General features: G+C 42.9%; 1 protein-coding gene across 1 annotated transcript in view; it reads left to right on the top strand.

The window, feature by feature from the left end:
* Positions 1-21,955, top strand: part of ADAMTS12 (ADAM metallopeptidase with thrombospondin type 1 motif 12) — a 138,127-nt gene that overhangs the window by 68,935 nt on the left and 47,237 nt on the right. The window contains exons 4-8 of the mRNA XM_044431052.1: positions 10,562-10,758; positions 12,281-12,364; positions 13,811-13,935; positions 18,609-18,758; positions 20,809-20,952. Of these exons, the coding sequence (XP_044286987.1) occupies positions 10,562-10,758; positions 12,281-12,364; positions 13,811-13,935; positions 18,609-18,758; positions 20,809-20,952 (700 nt within the window). The remainder of the gene's footprint in view (positions 1-10,561; positions 10,759-12,280; positions 12,365-13,810; positions 13,936-18,608; positions 18,759-20,808; positions 20,953-21,955) is intronic.

The raw sequence follows: 21,955 nt of genomic DNA, 5'->3' as shown, positions 1-21,955 counted from the left end.
TCGTAATTACTCTAAGTAATTACGAGAAAAATTCCATGTGTAGATGTTTCATTCCATTTGCTTTCAGTTGCTATCCTGTCCTGTGGTTTTGTACTAACAATGAACAGCCTGTTTCAATAGTCTGCAAATAACATGAGTAGGAGTTTAGTTTACTTTTAAACACTCAAAGTGCTTCCTCCAACACAAAAACTCATTTTCCCTTTAGGGGTTCTTTATAAGTCTGAATAGCTGTATATTCATTATTCCAAATCACGTGTATTGTATATCGCCATAGGTTGTTACAAGGGAATATGGGTTAGTCACAACATGCTTAGTCATAATATCTGAGAAGGTTATTAAATACAATACAGAGTAAAACGTTAGACTAGGCTCCTACAACCCCACACCTTCCAGATGTGTTCAACTTCAAGCTGTAGTCCAGAATAGCTGGGGAAGTCAGGGTGGGAGAGGCTGCATTATATCAGGAAATTACCTGAATGAGCCATATATTATGATGAAATGAAAGATGATGTCACTGGGAGGTGGGAGAGAATCATCTTCCTAGTTCTAGCTTACTCATTCATTAGGGGGACAAAATGAAATTTGATGTTTCTGGGTAACTTCATCATGGAGAATGCTAGAGAGTTCCAGAAAAACATCTACTTCTGCTTCATTGACTATGCTAAAGCCTTTGATTGTGTGGATCACAACCAATTGTGGCAAGTTCTTAAAGAGATGGGAGTACCAGACCATCTTATTTGTCTCTTGAGAAACCTGTATGCAGGTCAAGAAGCAACAGTGAGCTTCTTGAATCTACTGATTGGTTCAAAATTGGGAAAGGAGTATGGCAAGGCTGCATACTGTTGCCCTGCCTAATTAACTTATATGCAGAGCACATCGTGTGTAAGGTGGAGCTAAATGAATCACAAGTTGGAATTAAGATTGCTGGGAGAAATATCAACAACCTCAGATATGTAGATGATACCACTCTAATGGCAGAAAGTGAAGAGGAACTAAAGAGCCTCTTGATGCGGGTGAAAGAGGAGAACACAAAAGCTGGCTTGAAACTCAACAATAAGAAAACTAAGATCATGGCATCTGGTCCTCTCACTTCCTGGCAAATAGATGTGGAAGAAATGGAGGTAGTGACAGATTTTATTTTCCTGGGCTCCAAGATCACTGCAGATGGGAACTGCAGCCAAGAAATTAAAAGATGCTTGCTCCTGGGGAGGAAAGCTAAGGCAAATCTAGACAGTATACTAAAAAGCAAGACATCACCCTGCCGAGAAAAGTGCGTATAGTCAAGGCTATGGTTTTCTCAGTTGCAATGTATGGCTGTGAAAGCTGGACCATAAGGTAGGCTGAGCACCGAAGGATTGAGGCCTTTGAACTGTGGTGCTGGAGAAGACTCCTGTGAGTCCCTTGGACTGCAAGGAGATCAAACCAATTAGTCTTACAGGAGATTAACCCTGACTGCTCTTTAGAAGGCCAGATACTGAAGATGAAACTCAAATACTCTGGCCACCTAATGAGAAGGAAGGACTCACTGGAGAAGAGCATTATGCTGGGAACAATTGACAGCAAAAGAAGAAGGGGATCCAGAGGATGAGGTGGCTAGAAGGTGTCACAGAAGCTGTCAGTGTGAGCTTAGGTGGACTCTGGGGGATGGTGGAGGATAGGAGAGCCTGGAGGAATGTTGCCCATGGGGTCGCAATGGGTCAGGAATGACTTCGTACATAGCATAGCATAGCATAGCATAACAGTAACTTCATGAAGGACTACATCCTCAGTTATTGGCTGTATAGTCAAAGAGATTCAGATTTACTGGTATTTAGTGTGATGTTCTCAACACATGGGAATTAGAAATAAGTTTCAAGCTATACATTTGAAAGATGAGCATTCCATCCAACAGAATTTTGAAGAACCTATGGAAGGAAACATGCTCTCTCTGTCCTTAAAATCCTGATACAGCTGTGGGAAGAATCCGTTAGGAATAGATTTTCTTGATTTGGCATTCTACATGCCATTCTATCAGCCCTGTGCTGGTGCCAGCTTGATCTAATGAGAATCGAAGCAATGTATGGACTTCCATTTTTAAAACACATGAATTTTCTTTTCTTTCTTTATCCTAAGAAATTTGTTCAAAACTGGGCCTCTGTTCCACAAGTTGTGCAAATTTATACAGATTGCAGAGTAGATGCCCAAATCTGAAATTAGCTGTCAGAAAATTCAAGGTGGCCAAGTTGAGATCTGTGCATATCTGGAGAGAGAAGGATGCTTCAGAACTTTTCATTTCAAATGCTATGAGAAGAATAGCAACAATAGCTTACATTTGGCCCTGATTTGCATAATTTTCACAGTATTCATATGTTTCTGCAATTTGCTCTAGAAATGTGTGGTTTTTAGCTCCAAATATGCACAAATGTTTCAGGTAATTTTGTCAAAGCAGAAAACAAAAACCATATTGGCCAATTTGAGGCTTTAGGTTGGACATTTGTTAAACATTGCATTTCCCGGTGTATTTTCAGAATGTATTTTCAACACTTAAATCCCAGAAGATAAAATCTAATCCTCAAAATGCATATGAAGCTGCAACCTGGGTGATATGTATGTATGTATCAGTATTATTGTTCTTCATAAAGCAGATATGCAATTGTATCAGGGTATTATAAGGTTTATAACTAGGGCCAGCCCAATACATGTTGCTGGTTGAGGTACAGTAACAGAAGGCACCACTACTACCACCACTCCCACTGATATCAAGATACGTGCTACACAAGGCTCTTCAACAGGGGACCTGGTCAGAGGCTGACGTGAGTTGAATGAATCAACTAGCTAATCAGAGCTTCTTGATTTACCAGCTGTCTAAGCAGGAACGGCACAGATAGGACATTTTGGAAGACTTTCATTCATAGGGTCACCTTAAGTCAGAGATGACTTGACAGCACACAACAGCAGCAGCAGCTTCTTGGAGGAATGGAAGGAATACAAATGTCAGTATAATTGTCTCTCAATATATAAAATGTCAAAAACACTCACACCCACATCATTTAATGTTGTTTATGGCTTCATTAGTGTGCATCCAGTCAGCAAGTTTTCACTGTCTAGCCAGAAGGTCAAAAACGCTTTATCCAGACTTACATGTTAATACATTAGCTTATTACAGGACAAAAGAAGTGTACAGAGTAAACCATACTGATTTTGGTTGGTTGGTCTGGAGGCTCTCTAAATAGGAACAAGTCTACATTCAATTTTTCATCCTTCCATGCCATATTAATTTTTCGTTGTTTCTTGTAAGAATCCTCCAGAAATACTTATATGCTTAGAAAACTGGTTAAACTCTTGGTGAATTTATTTATCCTGGAGTACTTCCCTTTGTAACCTGTAGCCAAAGGAGGCAGGTGACAGTTTCTGTTCGAGCTTTGTAGGAGCTCTCTGGAGTTATGAACACGATCCCAAAACAAGTTCACCACCCTGGATAGCTTCTATAAAACTTGGAAGAAAAGCTGCAATGCACAAGCAACTCCACCAACCAGCCGGTAGTGCATAATGAATATCAAGTCCCTGCATGATCTGTCTTAGTGGTAAGGTGGCCAAATGGTCACATAATGGCTTGGCACGGCTTTCCCAAAAAAGGGTGCCTTCCCTCTGTTCCAGCAAACACAGTGGGCAACAGCTGCCGCTGATAGCCAGCATGTTGCCAAGCTGCTCTCCCGACCCTGCCATGATACCGGTTCTGCAATTTTACCATATCCTTTAACTGGAGTAATCAGGGATTCCACCCGGACTTCAAACCTGCAACGCATGTGCTTTTCAACTTAGGAATGGACTCAGCCTCTCTCTCCTCTCTGCCCTCGCCCTCAGTATTTCACATCGACTCTTTCCTTTTTTTTTTCTGAGCAAAAGGGCCCTGCATCTGTCTGCAGGACTGAAGGCAATTTCTGCCTGAGACCCCAAGAGAGAGTAGAACGTACTAGGTTAGGTGGGCCAATAGCTGGACTCAGGCCATGTACAGATGTTATCAGCATTGTTCTAATGCTGTTAAGAACCAGATGTTCAGCATCTGTGTAGACTCAGTTCATGGAAGGGAACAAGATTGCACCAGTCCTAAGCACCATTCCTCAATCAACTCTGTACTTTTGCACCCTGCAAAACTTTTCAAAAAGATGTATTTGCTTCAGAGACATGCCCGGTGCTTGGCAGATTTAATGGCCCATTGCTGACTAAGATGTATTACTGATTGCAAAATATGGAAATTTAATATCTCAGATATTAAAACAGGTATGAACAAGCACGGCATGTCCTGGTTAAGGATACAGTTTCTTTTCTACTCAAAAGCATGGTTGACCCACAACCTTATTTTGGGGGAAAGTGTTACTTTTTGTTTTAACTTGTTTATAATAGTGTTATTTCCTCAGACATCACATCCTGGCCTGTGCACTAGAAAGATATTCTCCATCCTCTGGTTTCTTTTTCTTTTACTCTACCCTTTATATTTTTCCCAATTTTTTCAACTTGTATTGAATTATATTCAGTTATATTTCGCAAGTCATTAAAAGTTATATTCTAATTTACTAAAAGTAAAAACAAACAAACAAAAAACACCTCATGTTCTTTTGAATAACAGTGCCTATGTTAGAGACTAATAGGGCCCCCTCCATACACTTGGGTTATTTATTTCTTTAATCTAAAATACCAGCTGTGGCATTTTTTTGAGGAGAGAAAGGGCTGGTTCTCAAACAACATTTCCCCCTAAATTAAGTGTATTTGTGGCGACTGTTGCCTCCCACAAAGATGAAGGGAGAGAAGCTAATCCTAGGGGTGATTTTGCAGTATAGAACCGAAAGAAATTTTTCTCTGCAGCAACTGAAGAGGATCCAGTCATTCCGGAATCTTATTCAAGAAGGAGGGACAAATGAGCTGGTGACCACTCTTCCCATCTGTTGTTATTTTCGTTTCTGAGTCCAGTCATTTGTCTTTTCCCCATATGCCAAACGCTGCTCTGCTGCAGTACCGCATCTTGAGACAAGGACACTTCCACCCACAGGTCTCCTTTTCCCAACTGCCTTAAACAGAGCAATATTCTGGTCATTATAAACTGAGCAACCGCTTGCATTTGCTGTTCCGGTCAACTTTTCCAACTTCCCTTTTCCAAAGGCCTTTTGTTAATGGTGCTTGTACACAACTGTGCTATAATTATTGTCCTTGTGGTTGTTTCATTTAGAAGGCCCAAGTTTGCAGTCCTAAAAGCATTTAATGAAGTGAACTCTAACCCATGGAAGCCTCATTAAATTTATTGGACAACAAAAGACATACCCTACTGAAATTGCACTGGTGTTTTAAATGTAGTTGAAAGCAATTTCAGTGAAATTCAAGCTTGATTAACTTTCTGTGGACTGGGACCAATTTTCTCCATCAAGTAAGTGAGATCTGCCTTCCACTCAAATAGCTGGTGATGATTTGGAGGGAGGGGCATGTCTGTTTCAATGTTCGTTTCACCTCCATCACACTGTCTGGATGCCTTTTGCTGCACAATGTGAGATGAATCCCAGTCTAGGGTTACCCATCTTTAGGTGCAATAGTTGCCTGTGGTTTGCACTGGATTAGGGACCTGAGCTGCAATCCTATAGACACCAGGTTTCCAGGTTCTTTAGATGATCTTATGTCCCTCCTGTTTTACTTCTGTGTCTAATGAGTACTTTTGGTGAGATTTTTTTGAAGTGCAGGGAAAAGGCAGCACTGAATTCTGAAAGTGAAGGAAAACACTTTTTTTATTTGGTTGCCTGTATTATTCCAGCCTACCATTCCATTCTAGAGATTATGTATGAGAAAAGCAGGAAAACAGTGCTGCTTTTGAAACCAAAAGAAGATGCAGCAGGTTAAAAGCCTCTTCTAGAAACACTTATGGAGCAGAGACGACTTCATTGCATTGCAGCGAGTTTCATGTTTATGCACAGCAAGGTTTACAATTACAGTCACTACCACATGATGGTCTCTATTTTGGATGGCTTTAAAAAGGGATCGGACAAAATCATGGAGGAGAGGGCTACCTGGCTACCAGTCCTGATGGCTGCCTGTTGTCTCCAGTGTCAGAGACAATATGGAGCATGAGAAGAAGGGAGTTATTCCTCTCGTTGTGCTTGTGCCCTGGTTGACCACTGAATGCTATACTTAATGGGTTTCGTCTGATTTAGCATGGCTCTTCTTACATCCTTAAGGCATCAAGATGCAATTCAGTGCAGAAAGTACTGACAGTAACAATCACGTGATTGCCAGTCATCCACACTTGATGCTGATAACACAAATGTGAGGCCTGGTGCCAGGAAAGCCCACGAACGTGCGCAGTTTGATAGCAATCCTTCATCCGGATTCAAGCCTCTAGCCACTGAACTGAGGCTATGGATGAAGTCTTTAATTCAGCAGCCCCTTACTTTTATCTGCCCTTGAAGTTTCTTTGCTCCCCATCAACCATTTTATGCTAGGTGACAGAATATCTATGCCGCTCTCTGCTACTTTTTGCCTGCTAGACCAATGCTGTCCTCTACTCCCTGGATTCCAGTTCCACCTCCAAAGGTGCAAGAAGCCAGCAGTGTTTTTGCTCATTAGATTGCAGTTTCTGAGCATATGGTCCAAAACAAAGGGAGACGTGCCCAAACTGTGCATTCAAGAAGCTGAGCTCCAGATGAATTCAGCTCTGGTCCCTTGCAGCCAACCTTCTAGCATAAGTAGCTGCAGGGAAGTTGCTCCAACTGAAAGCTATGGTGGCCTATTCTTTTCCTACAGCCGTCCCCCAACTCCCACTACATAAGGAGTGCAATTGTATGCATGTTTGGACAGGAAAAATGTCCCAGACATGCAAAATTTACCAGTCAGCATCCAACCATAAATCCAGAAACTGATCTTAGTGAGGCTGAATTTAATATCTTTCTTTCAATCGTTACACAGTGATCTTTATTTTATAGAAAGCCCTTGGGTTAACCACATTTTAAATGGGTGAGAAATGCAGAAAAGCACACGCTAGTCTAACTTTCCTCTGTGCTTTGAGTTAGCTGGTTAAAGGCTACTGGAAAGACAATGGATAAAAGTCAGGTAGTTTCCAGCTAAGAACCATACTATCTGTCTCTTGTTTTTAACATGCAGTATTCTGTTTCCAGGTGAGGTTTTGATCAGTTTGACCAGAGCTGCTAAATTTTTCATCTTTCTTTAGTAAAGAAGTTAAACGATTAAACAGCAATAATATTTACGAGTATGTAGGATAAATGGAATTACAATTCAGAGAAAGAAAAAATTGCTTTCTAACTAACATACCAGCTACAAATAAATTAAATGCCACAATTTGAGGCAGAGTACTTATGACTAGTCCATGGTTATGAATAGTTCGTTAGTCACTGTTAGAAAACAAAGACGTTATTGTGCATCTTGGAAGAGAGTCCAAACTGTGGGACCAGCATCATCACTAGTTTTTTAAAAGATCAACTTCCTTGTTAAAGAATACAGAACAAGTTTACCTTCATGGGGTGGCTATTATTGTAATTACAACAGTGATATAATGTCAGCTGTGATTACAGTCCCAGTTACTGTCTGAAACATATATTCTTGCAAGTTCTGTGCATTAAGACTTGGTCACCATCACACTATTTCAGTCAGTTCAGTGCTATTTTATATGAAAACCATGTGGCAGTTAGAGACCATTATGACATTTGATCTCAGAACACTGACTCATTGGGCAAGATGTTAAAATGATTTCCATTCAAAAAATCTCCCAGCTGCTAGTCTAGAAGACCCAGTGAACCCTGCCACAGACCATAGTCCAATAGGGGCTGGCTCTGTGTGAAGGAGGTGGCAGTGTGGGACATTAGAAGCTGTCAGCACTCCACATTCTCGCATTTAGCAAATGATTCTGGCAATGAAGCCGGAGATGACAGCCATCAAAACACCTCTTACATGGTTTTTCCAATAGCTGTAACAGCACTGCTGCAAGGTGAATGGTTTGACAGCCATGAAGCAAAAGGGAAATGACTTATCTTTCCAAGAGTACAGAAGTCCTCAATCACTGACTAATTCTACACTTTATTTCTTCTTCTTTAAAAGATCATTTGGTTCCCACAATATCCCTGCAAGGTGTGCGTCATTATTGTCACCATGTGGTTGATGGAGTGATAAACCTATTTATAGCCTGATTTAGCTGGGATTTGAGCCCAGAATGTTTTCAGTTTAATGATCAACAAATAGTAGTATGAGTAAACCTAACATTAAAAATTTCCTACAGATAAAGAAAACAATACAGGGTCTTTTACGGACTGACACAAAAATAACATTTGTTTCTTTGACAGTTTTAAAAGGAAAGAAACAGGGAGACTGATGAAGAAAGATGCATCCAGAAGATATGTTAAGTTTGCAGTTAAAGATGGCCACATGAGCAGTTACTGAAGGGAAGCAAGGAAAAATAAAGCATTTCAGTACAGCAGGATGCAAACCTGCTTGCACTTACTGGGGGATAAATTCCATTGAGTTGCGCAGGACAAGCAGAGCCCTCTAAACCCCTGCCAAAGGCTTGCCAGGGGTTTGTGGATGCAGTGCAGTGGCTGTTTCACCCGTAGAGAGGTGCTCCAATGGCTGGCAATCTGTTGGCATGGCTGTGAAGACCCTGGTGGCATCTGGCTCTTAAAAGTGGTGTTGGGAGGAGAGCCTAGAACAGGCCTGGGTCAGGGAGGTCCTCAGATCTGTAGGCTCCAAAGCCTGTTATTCTCCTGACACATGCATGGCTTGGGCCTCTGAATTCCCATCAGTATCAGTGTGGGTGGTGGGGGGGGGGGGGGGATTTTGTTTAAATGCTGTGGTGGGGGAAGAAGCGGCTGCCCCTCCTGCTGTGGCTGCAGTGGCTGTTCCTCTGCAGTGGAAATTCACCCTAGCTGATTTTAGGATTCCTGTGCTGCTTCTGAGTAAATAATGCTTAGGATTGTGCACTGTATGCTGAAAGAAAATAATTAACAGGCCACGTGTCTGAGCTGATCTGCTTCCATTGGATTCATATGCAGGAGATTGCAACAGATGCGGTGGCTATTTTTTCCACTGAGTAAAGGAGAATCACAGGGAGTGAAAATTACTATGCATTGCTAGATTAATCAATTGTCTCTCCTCACATTGCTCTGTCAACTCAAAAGAACTGGCAGATCCCACACAAACTAATAGCACCTTAGATGTTTAGCAACTGCTTTGACTTGCTTCCTTTTCCCATGTGCAATTTGTAGGAATTTGATTCAGGGCACCTCTGCAGATCTGAGTTTTCACAAAACACCAAAAGCAGGGTGTTCTAGCACGCAACTTACACGCATCACCCCACTGTACTGCTGAAGTCTTTTTTTGTGTGCAAAGGGAGAAAACTCTAAAATAGCACAGTCTCTGTTGTGTGTATGTGAACTAGGATTGCCAGTGCTATTTCTGAAAGGGGCCTCTGTGTCTTTTAAGAGCCTTTAAACAAAGATTAACCCATGTGTAGCACTCTCCATTGCTGCATTTACATAGTAGGGAAAGTGCTGGCTGTTGAATTTCTGCATGTCCCATAGGCCCTAGGAGAGCCAGATGTGGAAAAGGGACACAGTTCCAGCATCCCCAGATCCAGCTGTTTGCAAGAGAGCAAACAAAGTTATTCTTCAGTTTGCATGTAGCATGGAAGTGCACTTGATTTCAAACGTTAAAGAAACAAGTTGAAACAGTGTGGTCAGTTGGTCAGTCCAGTAAGGGCTCCAGGATGCCTCATTCAATTATGCTTGTTATTAGGCCTGTAAGTATGCGCAGTTATAGCAGCATGACCTATGCTCTTTGCATCACTGACGATTCTGTCATCTCTAAATCAGGCATCTTGTTTCAAATGCAACAAATTTCTTCCTGTTCCACATGTATTACTCATGTGTATATAGCTCAGGGAAGGGAAACCTGTGATGCGCCAGACACCCCCAGATTGTGGGATGGAATCCTATTTATCTATTTCATTTATATGCTTTTATAGGCTCCCTGGGCTGCTTACATCATCTTTAATTGTATGTTATATCACCTTTTTTGTACCGTTTTTATACGAAATTCAAATAGATTGGCTGATACTCTTCTTTTGTATTTACTCTTAGACATGATGGTTATTTGCAACTGTTCCCACCCCACTATGGCCTTAGAATTGTTCTATTTATTGCTGTCCATTTGACACACTTTGGGCAGAATCTTTCAAAATGCAAATGAGCAGATGATAGCAGTGACTGTGCATTTTCAGGTAACCTTTCCAAAGTTTCTCCCCTACACTGTAGAGATGGCTCACTTTTCAGTTTAAGTGAGAAGTGGCATTCTGTTTTTCAGCATTTACAGAGCTTGTGCATGTTTATCAGTACTCTAGTGCTTATGATACAATTTCAGTATGTTGAAACCATTTAAGATATTTAGTCTCTGTTCTTTAATGCCACAAGTTCCCAGGAAATACCCCATATAATCTTTGGAGAACTTCTTTTCTGTGAAAAAGAGATGAACTTCAGTTTCTTTCCGCAGCAAACGCTTTATGAAAAATAAAGTTGATGCCATTTGCCTCCCATTTCAGAAACGGTGGACTTTTTCAAACAGCAAGAGCTTCGGAGGGAGAAGTGGGAAAGAGAGCACATGAGGAGCAAGGCAACCTCCCGCCGGTCCATCAGCAGAGAGCGTTGGGTGGAGACTCTGGTGGTTGCAGACAGCAAGATGATTGAGTACCACGGAAGTGAAAATGTGGAACCTTATATTCTCACTATCATGAACATGGTGCGTAATATATTTCATCCCCCCCCCCCATATCTTTAAATAAAGGGTGAGTAATTTGTGGCGCTTCACATGTTTTGGCCTGCAACTCTGCTAATCCTTTGCCATCACCAGTGCAATGAAGACTGATGGGAGTTGCAGGCAACAAAATCTTTAGGGCCTTGACTTGCTTTAAAATCTATAGTCTGGTGGATCCAGGAAAGGGCTATATATCCAGTGGACAGTCTTTGAACTAGAAACTTTGGTAGCTGTAGGCAATGGACAATAACATGGGGAATGAGATAGCTTCTAAGCCACCTTGTGTGGGAATTTAGCCCAAAGCCCCACTGCTCCTCACCTCTTCGTCCCCAGTCCTCCCACAGGTATCCTAATGGACATGAAACTATCTCAGGTAGGAATGAAGGCAGACACTGGCCTTCAGTCGTTAACCTTTTTCACTGTGATACATGAATAGGAACATAAGAAGCTGTCATACAGTGAATCAGACCCCTGGTCCATGTAGGCCAGTATTGTCGGCACTGACTGGCAGCAATGGCTCCCCAAGGTTTCAGGCAGGTTTTTTTCCCCCATCCCTACCTAGAGATGGCAGGGACTGAGCCTTGGAGCTTTTCGTGCAAAGCATGTGCTGTACCATTCAGCTGTGGCTCCTCTGTTGGAAAAGCAGCAAAATTATCATTCATGGTTAGAACTTCCAAAGAACTCCTCATCATGGAGCCAACTCATACATTAATCACATTTAGTACTGAACTGGGACACTTCAGAATATAAATTCATGGTCTAAACAACTGGAAAATGCATAAGTGCATAATCATCCTACACTTGGAAATTTTTTAAAAAAAATAGTTTCATGAATATTCATTTCATATACATTTTGTGCATGTCTCACATAATAAATATACTTTTGTGCTATTTGCCTAATCTGCAGGGTTTCTGCAAGCAGTTTTCCCCAGTGTGATACATTTTAATGTTTTCACAGATATGCCCAGTGCCCTGTGCTGTTTCCCATCATTTAAGAATATGTGATCACAGTAACCTATTTCAGATTAACGGCTAACTGAATTTTGATTCACATACTTGCTCAAAAGTGCAAAATTGCACAACAAATTCATTGTCCCTATATCCCTTTGTTATTCCATCAAAACTTTGAGATCAGAAACTTCTTTAACCCAAAGATACCTAAAAAAAGATATGAAGCTGCCAACTGGATAAACAGAGCAACTGCTTTTTCTAGTCTTTTCCCCACAGATTACTTTTACCCAAGGCAAGCTGGCAGTTTGGTTTCACTCGGTATCAGTTATCCACAGCAACAAAAACCAAGCTCAGGTGCCATTAATGCATTTAGGGTGGATCATTAGTGCTTGTCCCCCTTCCCCTGCCCTGTTCCCGTGCCCCATTCATGTGAGGCTGTGAAGTGCCAGATACTCTGAAGGTGCAAAAGAAATACATTATTCTCATCAGAGTTTGATAAAAATTGCTGCACTGGAAAGGGAGTCAATTAACGTCATATTGCCTGACTGTGGTGCAGGTGGCAGGGTTGTTCCACGATCCGAGCATCGGCAATGCCGTTCATATTGTGCTGGTCCGCCTTATCCTTCTTGAGGAAGAGGAGGTAAGAGCCCAGCCTCACCTTTTACATTTATTTGTGCGCTGCTGAAGGATGACAAATGTTAGCAAGTTTTACAAAAAGACGATGGAGAACCAGCCAAAGGGGATCTAGCCTATATCCTAATTTCCCTCTGTGTGGTATCTTATGCAAATGCAGCTGTTTAGTTAAAAGGTTCATTAGTAGTAGTAGCAGTAGCATTTTCATTTCTATACTGTCCCACAGCTGAGGCTCCCTGGGCAGTTTAATCCCCTGGTTATAAAATGTCAGGTTTTGTGTTCCATGTTCAGATTCTTCAGTTCTCTGCCAGATTCAGGTATTGCCATTCCAAAATTAGAGTTTTGAATTATATGCAGTGGTGTCCATCTGTCTGTAGGACAGTCGCCACCCGTCTCTGCTCTCTGTCCGCCTTGCTGCCTTCTCTTCATCCCCAGATCAGCTCTGCAGGCTTAGGGGTCTGCAGTGGGAGGACAGGGGGGGAAACACCCACTGCATGAGTGGTTGTCCACCTGTGTTGGATGTACTGCTCAGTTTTCAACACCCTCAAGGACAGTTACCGGGTTATAATCCAGAAACTCCTGTCAGCGTACCCGTAAACTCACAGCTGCGATCACATTTGTGGTGGAGTTGCAGGCTCCGAACAATCAGCACCATCCACATCCAGCTTCTGTTTCATCCCCAAGCCTTGAATTTTATCTTCGGGAGTAAAAGTTTGAACTATACACAGTAATGCATAGGTGCACAGAAAGTAGATTAGAATCTACTGGGAGATCTCTGTGTGATTTGGAGTTGAGCCTCAAAGGTTTCTGGTTCTCAATTGCTTAACAACAACAAGAACAAAAATATCCCCTCTTCTAAGAGTGTGAGAGAACCAGGAGCTGATTTGCATGTTAAAGAACTGCACATTCAGTTTGGACAGTGAAAATAAATTTGTAGTTGGAGCCATGTGCTCCCCGCTGTTCCTGAAGACTAATAAATGCATGGCTGTTCAGAGTAACCAGTCCTCATTTGACACAACTTGGCGGATCTTGAGATTCTAATAAAATGGAATCTTCCAGTCCTTGAAATGGGCCCATTTCCAAACCAGCTCCAAGGATCTAGACATGTTAGATCACTCTTAACCCTGGGATTGAATTTGGGGTTTTTTATTATAGGAGTAACATTTTACTGTAGCTCAATAAAATATTAAGCCTATGTATTTATTTTTAGTTCAATGGTGTCCTCTTAATAAACTATATGGCTGTTTTGTTTTGTTTTGTTTTGTTAAGGCAAATATAATAAGCATTTTGTCTTAAGTTTCTGAATTCCCTAAGCAACTCCCACAGTGATGTCTGGGTCTTCAAGTAAAGACATCATTTGTTAATACTAAATTAGGTTACTGAGCTCAATAATTCATACTGATGATCTCTGGATTCTGGAAGTTTCATGATATTTTACTTTTCCTTTCTTTAGCAAGGGCTGAAAATAGTTCACCATGCAGATAAAACATTAGCAAGCTTCTGTAAATGGCAGAAGAGTATCAATCCCAAAACGGACGCCAACCCCCTGCACCATGATGTGGCAGTTCTCCTTACCAGGTATGACAATACAGCAGGGGAGAGACAGGGACCACACAGTGCCTGTGAATGAGATCCCCGTCACAGCTTGAAGGGGGGCATGCCCTTCTAGCCAAGGGGTGTGGGAAGATGCTTGAGAAACCGCAGTTGGCTGTTTGGAGGAGGCAGAACGAACAAGCCCATGGACACGATTGCTAGCTGGAATTACCCAAAAAGCACGGGATTGCCTTATGGGATGCCCAGATTTCTCTTTAGGGGACCTGCCCTGTAGGAGTGCCTCCTTACTTCCAGTTTTGCTCTGCTGTGTATTTGCAAACCAGTGTGCAATGCAATCAAAGTGGTCATTAGTCCCCAAAGAGTGCCCAGTGGAAGCAGCAGGGAGGCAGCTCTTCCCACGGGATTGTCCTAAACGGCTACTTTTGGCCACCTAGCTGTGATGCTTCAGAAGAACAGGTGTTTTCTGGCCTCTGCATCTCCTTGCTTCATCCACTGAACTTCTTGCTCTACCTCTTTTCTGATGCCGAGTTCCCGATCTTGGGGAGGCAGCCAGCATGGTTTCTTTCCACACCAGCTGCAAGTGGGGAGCAGGGGCTGGAGCTCAGAAGATTCCCAGCTCCAAGACCAGGTTTCTGTCTTGGGCCTCAGTGCTGGAATCTAGAGTAACTTGTGCTTCCCCGTAGGATCTGGGGGCCATAGAATTGCCTCCTCAAGCACATGTTCCAAGAATTATGTTACAAAGACGCCACATAGCAGTGTGTACCTCCCTACCTTCCCCAGCTTATTTATTCTTTAATCTGCAGTATTAAAATTTGTATTTAAATGTATATTTATGCAAAACTACAAGATATATTTTTCTCAAAGTATGTATTTTTACATCACCCTGCCGACAAAAGTGTGTAAAGTCAAGGCTATGGTTTTCCCAGTTGCAATGTATGGCTGTGAAAGCTGGACCATAAGGAAGGCTGAGCGCCAAAGGATTGAGGCCTTTGAATTGTGGTGCTGGAAGAGACTCCTGCGAGTCCCTTGGACCGCAAGGCGATCAAACTGGTCGGTCCTGGAGGAGATCAACCCTGACTACTCTTTAGAAGGCCAGATACTGAAGATGAAACTCAAGTACTTTGGCCACCTAATGAGAAGGAAGGACTCACTGGAGAAGAGCCTAATGCTGGGAACAATAGATGGCAAAAGGAGAAGAGGGTGAGGTGGCTGGATGGAGTCACTGAAGCAGTTGGCGTGAGCTTGAGTGGACTCCGGGGGATGGTGTAGGACAGGAAGGCCTGGAGGAATGTTGTCCATGGGGTCGCAATGGGTTGGACATGACTTCGCGACTAACAACAACAACAATGTATTTTTAAACATCTTTTCTTCTAAAATGCACATTTTATGGCAATTTTGGTGCAACTAGTTTTGAGCTCAGGACCGCATCACAAACTGCTAAGTTCAGAGAAGTAACGAAGGGTAAACATTCAGATCAGCCTGTCAGTCTAGGAAGTGTGAATCAGGTTGATTCACTTTCAAATGTTGAATGAACAAAACTGTTGAGGAGGAGGATGGATGAACAAATGATTTTTTGAGCTAGCTGAGATTCTCTGAATGCCTCCTCAAAGCTTGATTTACACTGAATGAGAGCATCTTTTAAAAAATAACATTTTTGATCTGCAAAAGTGCACATGTTAAAAAAAAATGCTCACCTGAAATGCACATTCCACTCTGCATAGAATAAAGTGCGAAAATACAGATTGGGGATGGCAGTATGTACTTGTGCAAATGCATACTTTCAGATACAAATGGAAGCTCGTGAAATCGCAGAAATTTCCTGAAAAAACCTCTGTTCTGCATTCAGGATTGCAAACATGCATGGAATTTTCATATATCCCTATCCTTGAGAGACCTCACTCCCTACGTATTGATGCCAAAATTTATCAATGCCTTAAATCACTGACAGCATGTTGTCATTTTAGCTGGCTCCTAAACTGAGAGGTGACTTGGCATAAAGGCTAAGAGAAACTTCCAGTCCAAATCTTGTCTATGCTGTGAACTCACACGCTGGCCTTACTAAGCCATCCCTTCTCCACCTCAGCCTCCTCCTTTCTAGACACACATCTAATGAGATTACAGTAGCACTGACCTACCTTACAGGGCTGTAAGGATCACAGCAAGATGACTTATATAAAATGCCTTTTGTATTCCAAAGTGCAATACAAATCCTAACTATTACTGTGTAACACTAGCATCTGATCTTAGCTAGGGCTGTGGTGGTAAGTTTGGAAGTGCAGATACTGTCATGGTGGTTCTAACAGTCACACCAGGAAGACTCCAAAGCTGCAGCTAATTGTGTTGAACTGCACCATCAAACTAGATGGAGGGGGTTTCCTTTCCTAGGAGCAGGTCTTTTGTAAAATGGACGGATCTTAAATATCTGTGCAAGATCAAGACACCCCAGAATGCTTTGGTTTGCAACAGGGGAGCTGTATTGTTGCGGGGAAAATTCATCTTGCTTTCTCCTCAGCCACTGCAGGCTCAGGGAGAATTCAGAGTGGGGTGGCAGAGAACCAGAAAGGGCTGGCATTGCCCCCTCTGAGCGTGGCTGCACCGCACCGTTGATCTCAGTGGCAGCAGAAGCACCACAAAAAGTGCCTTTGCCATGATGTATCCTTCATCTGATCCCGTTTATTCTAATGAACCTCTCATCGAACAAGCTCTTCGACGTGACGCATGTAAAATGTGCAGAAGACCCTTACGCATCAGGGTCCTTTCTCTGAGGCTAAGCAAAATGAAGCGAAAGCACTTTTGCAAGCAGCTGCCCCCCCACCCCACCCCACCCCACCCGCGCTGCCCAAACAACTCTTTTCATAATAGGACAAATGCAAAGGCAAATATTTTCTTAGTTTGCCTTTGCTACAAAATCACAGGGCTTTATTACTTGCGATTTTTCCAGCAACAGCCTTTGTCAACGATAATTGCATGCCTTTGAATAGCGCTGTAATGATCAGAAATCTGTGACTTAGTATGCCAATTTTTAAGCAGCAGCATGTGCTTATTTCTAATTTAGGAAATTATGATTCAGCATTTGAACACAATTTTTGTTAAAATGAAGTGCATAGAATGAGACAAAAAACTGACTAGCCCACATACCAGACTGGTGAAACTTGGGAAGAACGCAGGGGAAATGAAGGAAGTTTATTTAAAATATGTTTATGATATATTGAACATAGGACAGCATCCATGCCATTATTGTTATATCATCCTCATCATCCTCGTCATCATTTGTTGGTATGAAGTTTAGCTATATTTAAGGCACACTCCTGCGCACATTTAAGGCAGAAAAAGGCCCACAACTCCTGGCATGACTGGCTAGGCAAGCGGAGAGTTTTAAGCTTTTTAAAATTTCTAAACATGCCTAGGCTTTACACTCTAAGGAAGTTTTGCATCTTGTATTTAATATCTGCTTTGTGGATACATGACTGCTATTTCTTAAGGAGACAGATTCCAAACCTGTTTATATTATCAGCAGTCACAGAATAAGAGGGGAGGTCCTCTCATCAATCAGGAACTGGTTTACAAACAGAAAGCCGAAACAGAAAAAATGATAATTTCCCCATTGGAAGGACATAAATGGTGGGATCCCACACAGAATTGTATTATGCTTTCCAGCTTATTCACAAATGATCTGAAATTTGGAGTGGATAGTGAAGCAGCCAGATTTGCTGTTGGCCCCAAACTGTTTAGAGTGGTTAGAAACTCAAGGGCTGGATAGGAACATATGGAGAAAGAAGTTCCTTCAGATACACTGGCCGCAAGCCATTTAGTGCTTTATATGTTAGCATCAGCACTTTGACTTGGGTCTGGACTTCAATGAGTAGCCAATGTAGCTGACAGGACTGGAGTGATACGGTCTCGTGGGCCAGGCCTTATTAACAGCCGTGCAGCCCTCTTCTGAACCAATTGAAGTATCCAGACTGTTTTTAAAGGCAGCCCCACGTAGAGCGCGTTACTGTAATCCAGGCATGAGATTGCCAGTACATGGATAACTGTGGGAAGGCTGTATCTATCTAGATAGGGACATAGCTGAAAAAGCAACCACAGCTGACAGAAGCTGCTCCTGGCCACTGAGTCCACCTGTGACTCTAGGGATGAGTCTGGGGTCAGGGGCAGCCCAAACGACACACCTTTACTTTTAGCGGGACAGATGGTCTACTCAACAACAGTTTGTATTAGTCTTTGCCTCATGCTTCCTTTCTCAAATGGAATCACTCTAGAATAAACAAAGCAAGAAAAGAGGGTGACTGGCTAAAATTTGGGCCAAAAATGCAAGGACTGTTCAAGCGTGACATGGTGTTTGATGGTGGGACTCTCCAGATAGACAACACTAATTGGTGTGACAATTGACAGCTTCAGGAGGAGTGCAGGTGCTGCAACATGGCATTCAAAGAGCACCCACTTATTATGGACCTGCGGCTTCTGTTTTCCCTTTTGCCTCAGTCTTGTAAGTGGGCAGTTGGAAGAGCAAAGAGATGAGCATGCCATACTGGTCCAGCCAGTTCCACACAGAGGGAGAAGGCCATGTACCTTGGCAGGGACCCAGCCATGCTGACCCTGACACCAGCCCTGCTGTGCAGGGTTTCCTGGGATGGAGTCCCAGTAAGCGCAGCAGGCCTTGTTTCTGAGGAGACGCGTTGTTGCTGTGTTCGCAGGAAAGACCTTTGCGCCAGTATGAACCGTCCGTGTGAAACCTTAGGCTTGTCCCATCTCTCCGGAATGTGCCAGCCTCACCGCAGCTGCAACATCAATGAAGATTCCGGTCTGCCTTTGGCGTTTACAATTGCTCATGAACTTGGACACAGGTATGAACCGCTGGGCAGTTGCCGTGATGTGCTCTGGGCAGTTACACCACACTGCTCACCACAGCTGAAGTTACACTTACATTTTTTGGAGGAAACAAAGCCATAGAATGGCTGGGTTGAAGGAGCAAGTTGAAAAGCGCGTATATGTTTTAACTGATTTATACCCTATTTTCTACCAAAAATTGGCCTCAAGGCAGCTTACAAAACAGTTAAAGCAATAAAAGGCAACTTACAAAACAATTTAAAATAAAAGGCAACTTTTTTAAATTTATTTTTCTACTTATATCCTGCCTTTTTCCTACAAAGGGCTCAAGGCAGCTTACATCTCCTCCTCCAACTTATCCCCACAACAACAACCCTGTGAGGTAGGTTGAGCTGAGAGTCTGTGACTGACCCAAAGTCACCCAGTTGGCTCCATGGCTGAGCAGGGACTAGAACCCAGATTGCCTGAGTCCCAGTCCCATGTTCTTAACCACTACACCACACTTGCAAAACAATTCAAAATAAAAGGCAACTTACAAAACAATTTAAAACTATAAATCACATTAAAATACAAAAACACATAGATATTACAGAATAAACCAAGCACCCATCCTGCAAACCTAGTTGCAGGCCACAGGCCTTGAATAAAGCACTCTTTGCCTGCCATCAGAAGGGCAGCAGAAAGGGAGAGAACATGGCCTCCTTTCAGAAGTTGTTCCGCAGATTGGGAGTGGCCCCCAGAAGGTCTCTCTTCCTCACCACCAGCACAGCTCTGGGGGAGGCAGTCTGGAAAGGAACCCACACAGGCTCTCATGGAAGAAAGAAATAGCTTGGCCACAAGCTGCACAGAGCTTGGCAGGTCATCATAATCAGCACTGCGAATTGTGCCCTGACATAAACTGGTTGCCAGGAACCTGTGGCGACACAGGAGTCCCATGTTCCCCTGCATGGGCCTCTGGTCAGTGGTCTGGACCACCTGGCTCTTCTGAACAGCTTTCAAAGGTAGACCCACACGGAGCACTTCACGGTAGTCTCAGTGTTAAAAATTGTTTATTTAATGAAACATTAACGTTTCGCTGGATCCAAATGTTCCTTTTCAATACTGCCGGCATGTTTTTCTTAGGTTTCCATATGTAAAAAGATAAAGGACTTGCTTGTCTAATCTTTCATCTTTTAAAATGTGCTAGGATAACTCATGCCAATTTTCTTTTTGTGTGTTCTTTTTTCCATTTGGGAAACATTTTCCTTCCTTTGACCACGTTGATTAATCTGCTTGTATTGTTTTGTGCATGCATTTTAAAAACTCAAGAGCAAGAATGTTTACAAATTTATAATAATTAATAGCACTTGCTCCCAACCTAACTTTGACTCTCTTGAGTCAGCGGGTTGACTCAACTTAGTCAGTATTTATCCTTGCCTTGAAGGCACTGGTTGGACATTGTTCTACCATGGTTCTTTTCAACTTCTCTTATTTCTTCTCAGGCTTGCCTTTGTTTCTCTCTAATTCCTTCTCTCCTTCTTCTCCTCCATCCACATGATCCCAAAATTACATTCCTTTATGCCCTTCATCTGCTCTAGACATTCGGAGAACCATCTGAATAAGGTGGAGCTAGAAACTGCAAAGGGAGGGAAGAATCAACAAAGATTGCCTCACCCCATTTCCACCAACAGGAGTATTCGAAGTAGAATTCCGTTCCGGACAGGGATGCGACTTTCCAGATATTTTAACTTACTCCCTCTATCAGCCCTAGCCAGCATTGCTAATGGTGAGGGATGATAAGAGTTGTAGGCCAAAACATCTGGAGGGTCACAAGCCCCCCACCTCTTGCTCAGAGACCTCTTAACAAAAGCTGGGCCCAACCCAGTGACTCCTTTCATAGTTCTGTCTCCACCATTTGAGACATATTGCTAAGAGTTTCCACCAGGGCCACACTGATAATAGAACCAATTATCACCTGAGAACCAGAAGTAGTTTTTCTGCACGTTTGGAGTTATTTGGAGCTAAGATGTTCTGTATTTTTACAGTTTTCGTAACACTGTATTGCACTTGGATTTACCTCCCACCTAGTTTTGGTATGCAGCATGATGGAAAGGAAAATGACTGCGAGCCGGAGGGAAGACGCCCGTACATCATGTCTCGGCAGCTGCAGTATGACCCCACTCCCCTCACCTGGTCTCAGTGCAGCAAGGAGTACATCACGCGCTTCCTAGAGTGAGTCAAGAGGGCAATTTCGCAACCAGGGCAACAGAGCACGTTAAAAGAAACTCTTAGCTTCCTCCTTGCCTTGGAGTACCTTTCAGCTTTTTTTTCTCCTTACGGATGTTGGGTGCACAACTAATGATTAAATAAGAACATAATAAAAGCCGTGCTGGGTTAGAACAAAGACTTTGCCAGTCTAGCATTCTGTTTGCACAGCAGGACTGGGACTCACCAGCACTCTCCTACCGATGCTCCCTGGCAGCTGCTCCCTGTTTGGAGGCATCTTTCACTTGGCATGGGTAGCATTGCAAAAGTACAAAATGAGCAAAATGAATCATGTGGATTGGATGTTCTGAGGCACCGAGGAGCAACGATGCAGCCTTGGTAAGGGGTGAAGATGAATCTTGAATCTATTTAGAATCTTGGGGTGGTATTATGGTTATTTAACTGCTGCATGCTCTATTTGGGGTTTAAAAAACAAGCAAACATTTAGGAGAAAAATCCCATAAGAAAGATAATTTGATGTTGGTACCTTTAATGAATGTACGGAATCAGCTTTGGCGTGGAGAAAATAACACTTGTAACCTGTACTGGTTCCGGGTTTCCAAGGCTCCTAACCCTAACCCATTTTTAAAATCTGAGCGAAAAGGATCTAAACCCTTTTTTAACTCATTTTTTTTCCAAACCTTTGATTACTTTGGTTGTCATAGAAATATGCATTTAGCCTTTGCTTTGTGTTTTCAAGGGATAGTTTCAGTATTTAGAGCATGGGTCCTCAAACTATGGCCTGGGGGCCGGATCCGGCCCACCCCAGCCATTTATCCGGCCCGCCTCAGAGGTTCTCAATGGGCTGCCTGCAGCTGCCCGCCTCGCCACTTGCACAGGGAGGCGGCAGCCTGCTCGCGAGGAGATCGTGTGGAGAAAACAATCTCCAAGTGAGCAAGCCTCTACATCGCGCGCCCGCCGTTGCATCGTGGCACATGCCCACCCCTGCCTTGCCTTGCCTTGCCTCCCC

This window comes from Varanus komodoensis, unplaced genomic scaffold (assembly GCF_004798865.1).
Source record: "Varanus komodoensis strain SLA01 unplaced genomic scaffold, ASM479886v1 scaffold22, whole genome shotgun sequence".
Lineage (NCBI taxonomy): Eukaryota > Metazoa > Chordata > Lepidosauria > Squamata > Varanidae > Varanus > Varanus komodoensis.
Note: the sequence above shows the minus strand (reverse complement) of the source record. Positions and strands in the feature narration are given on the sequence as shown.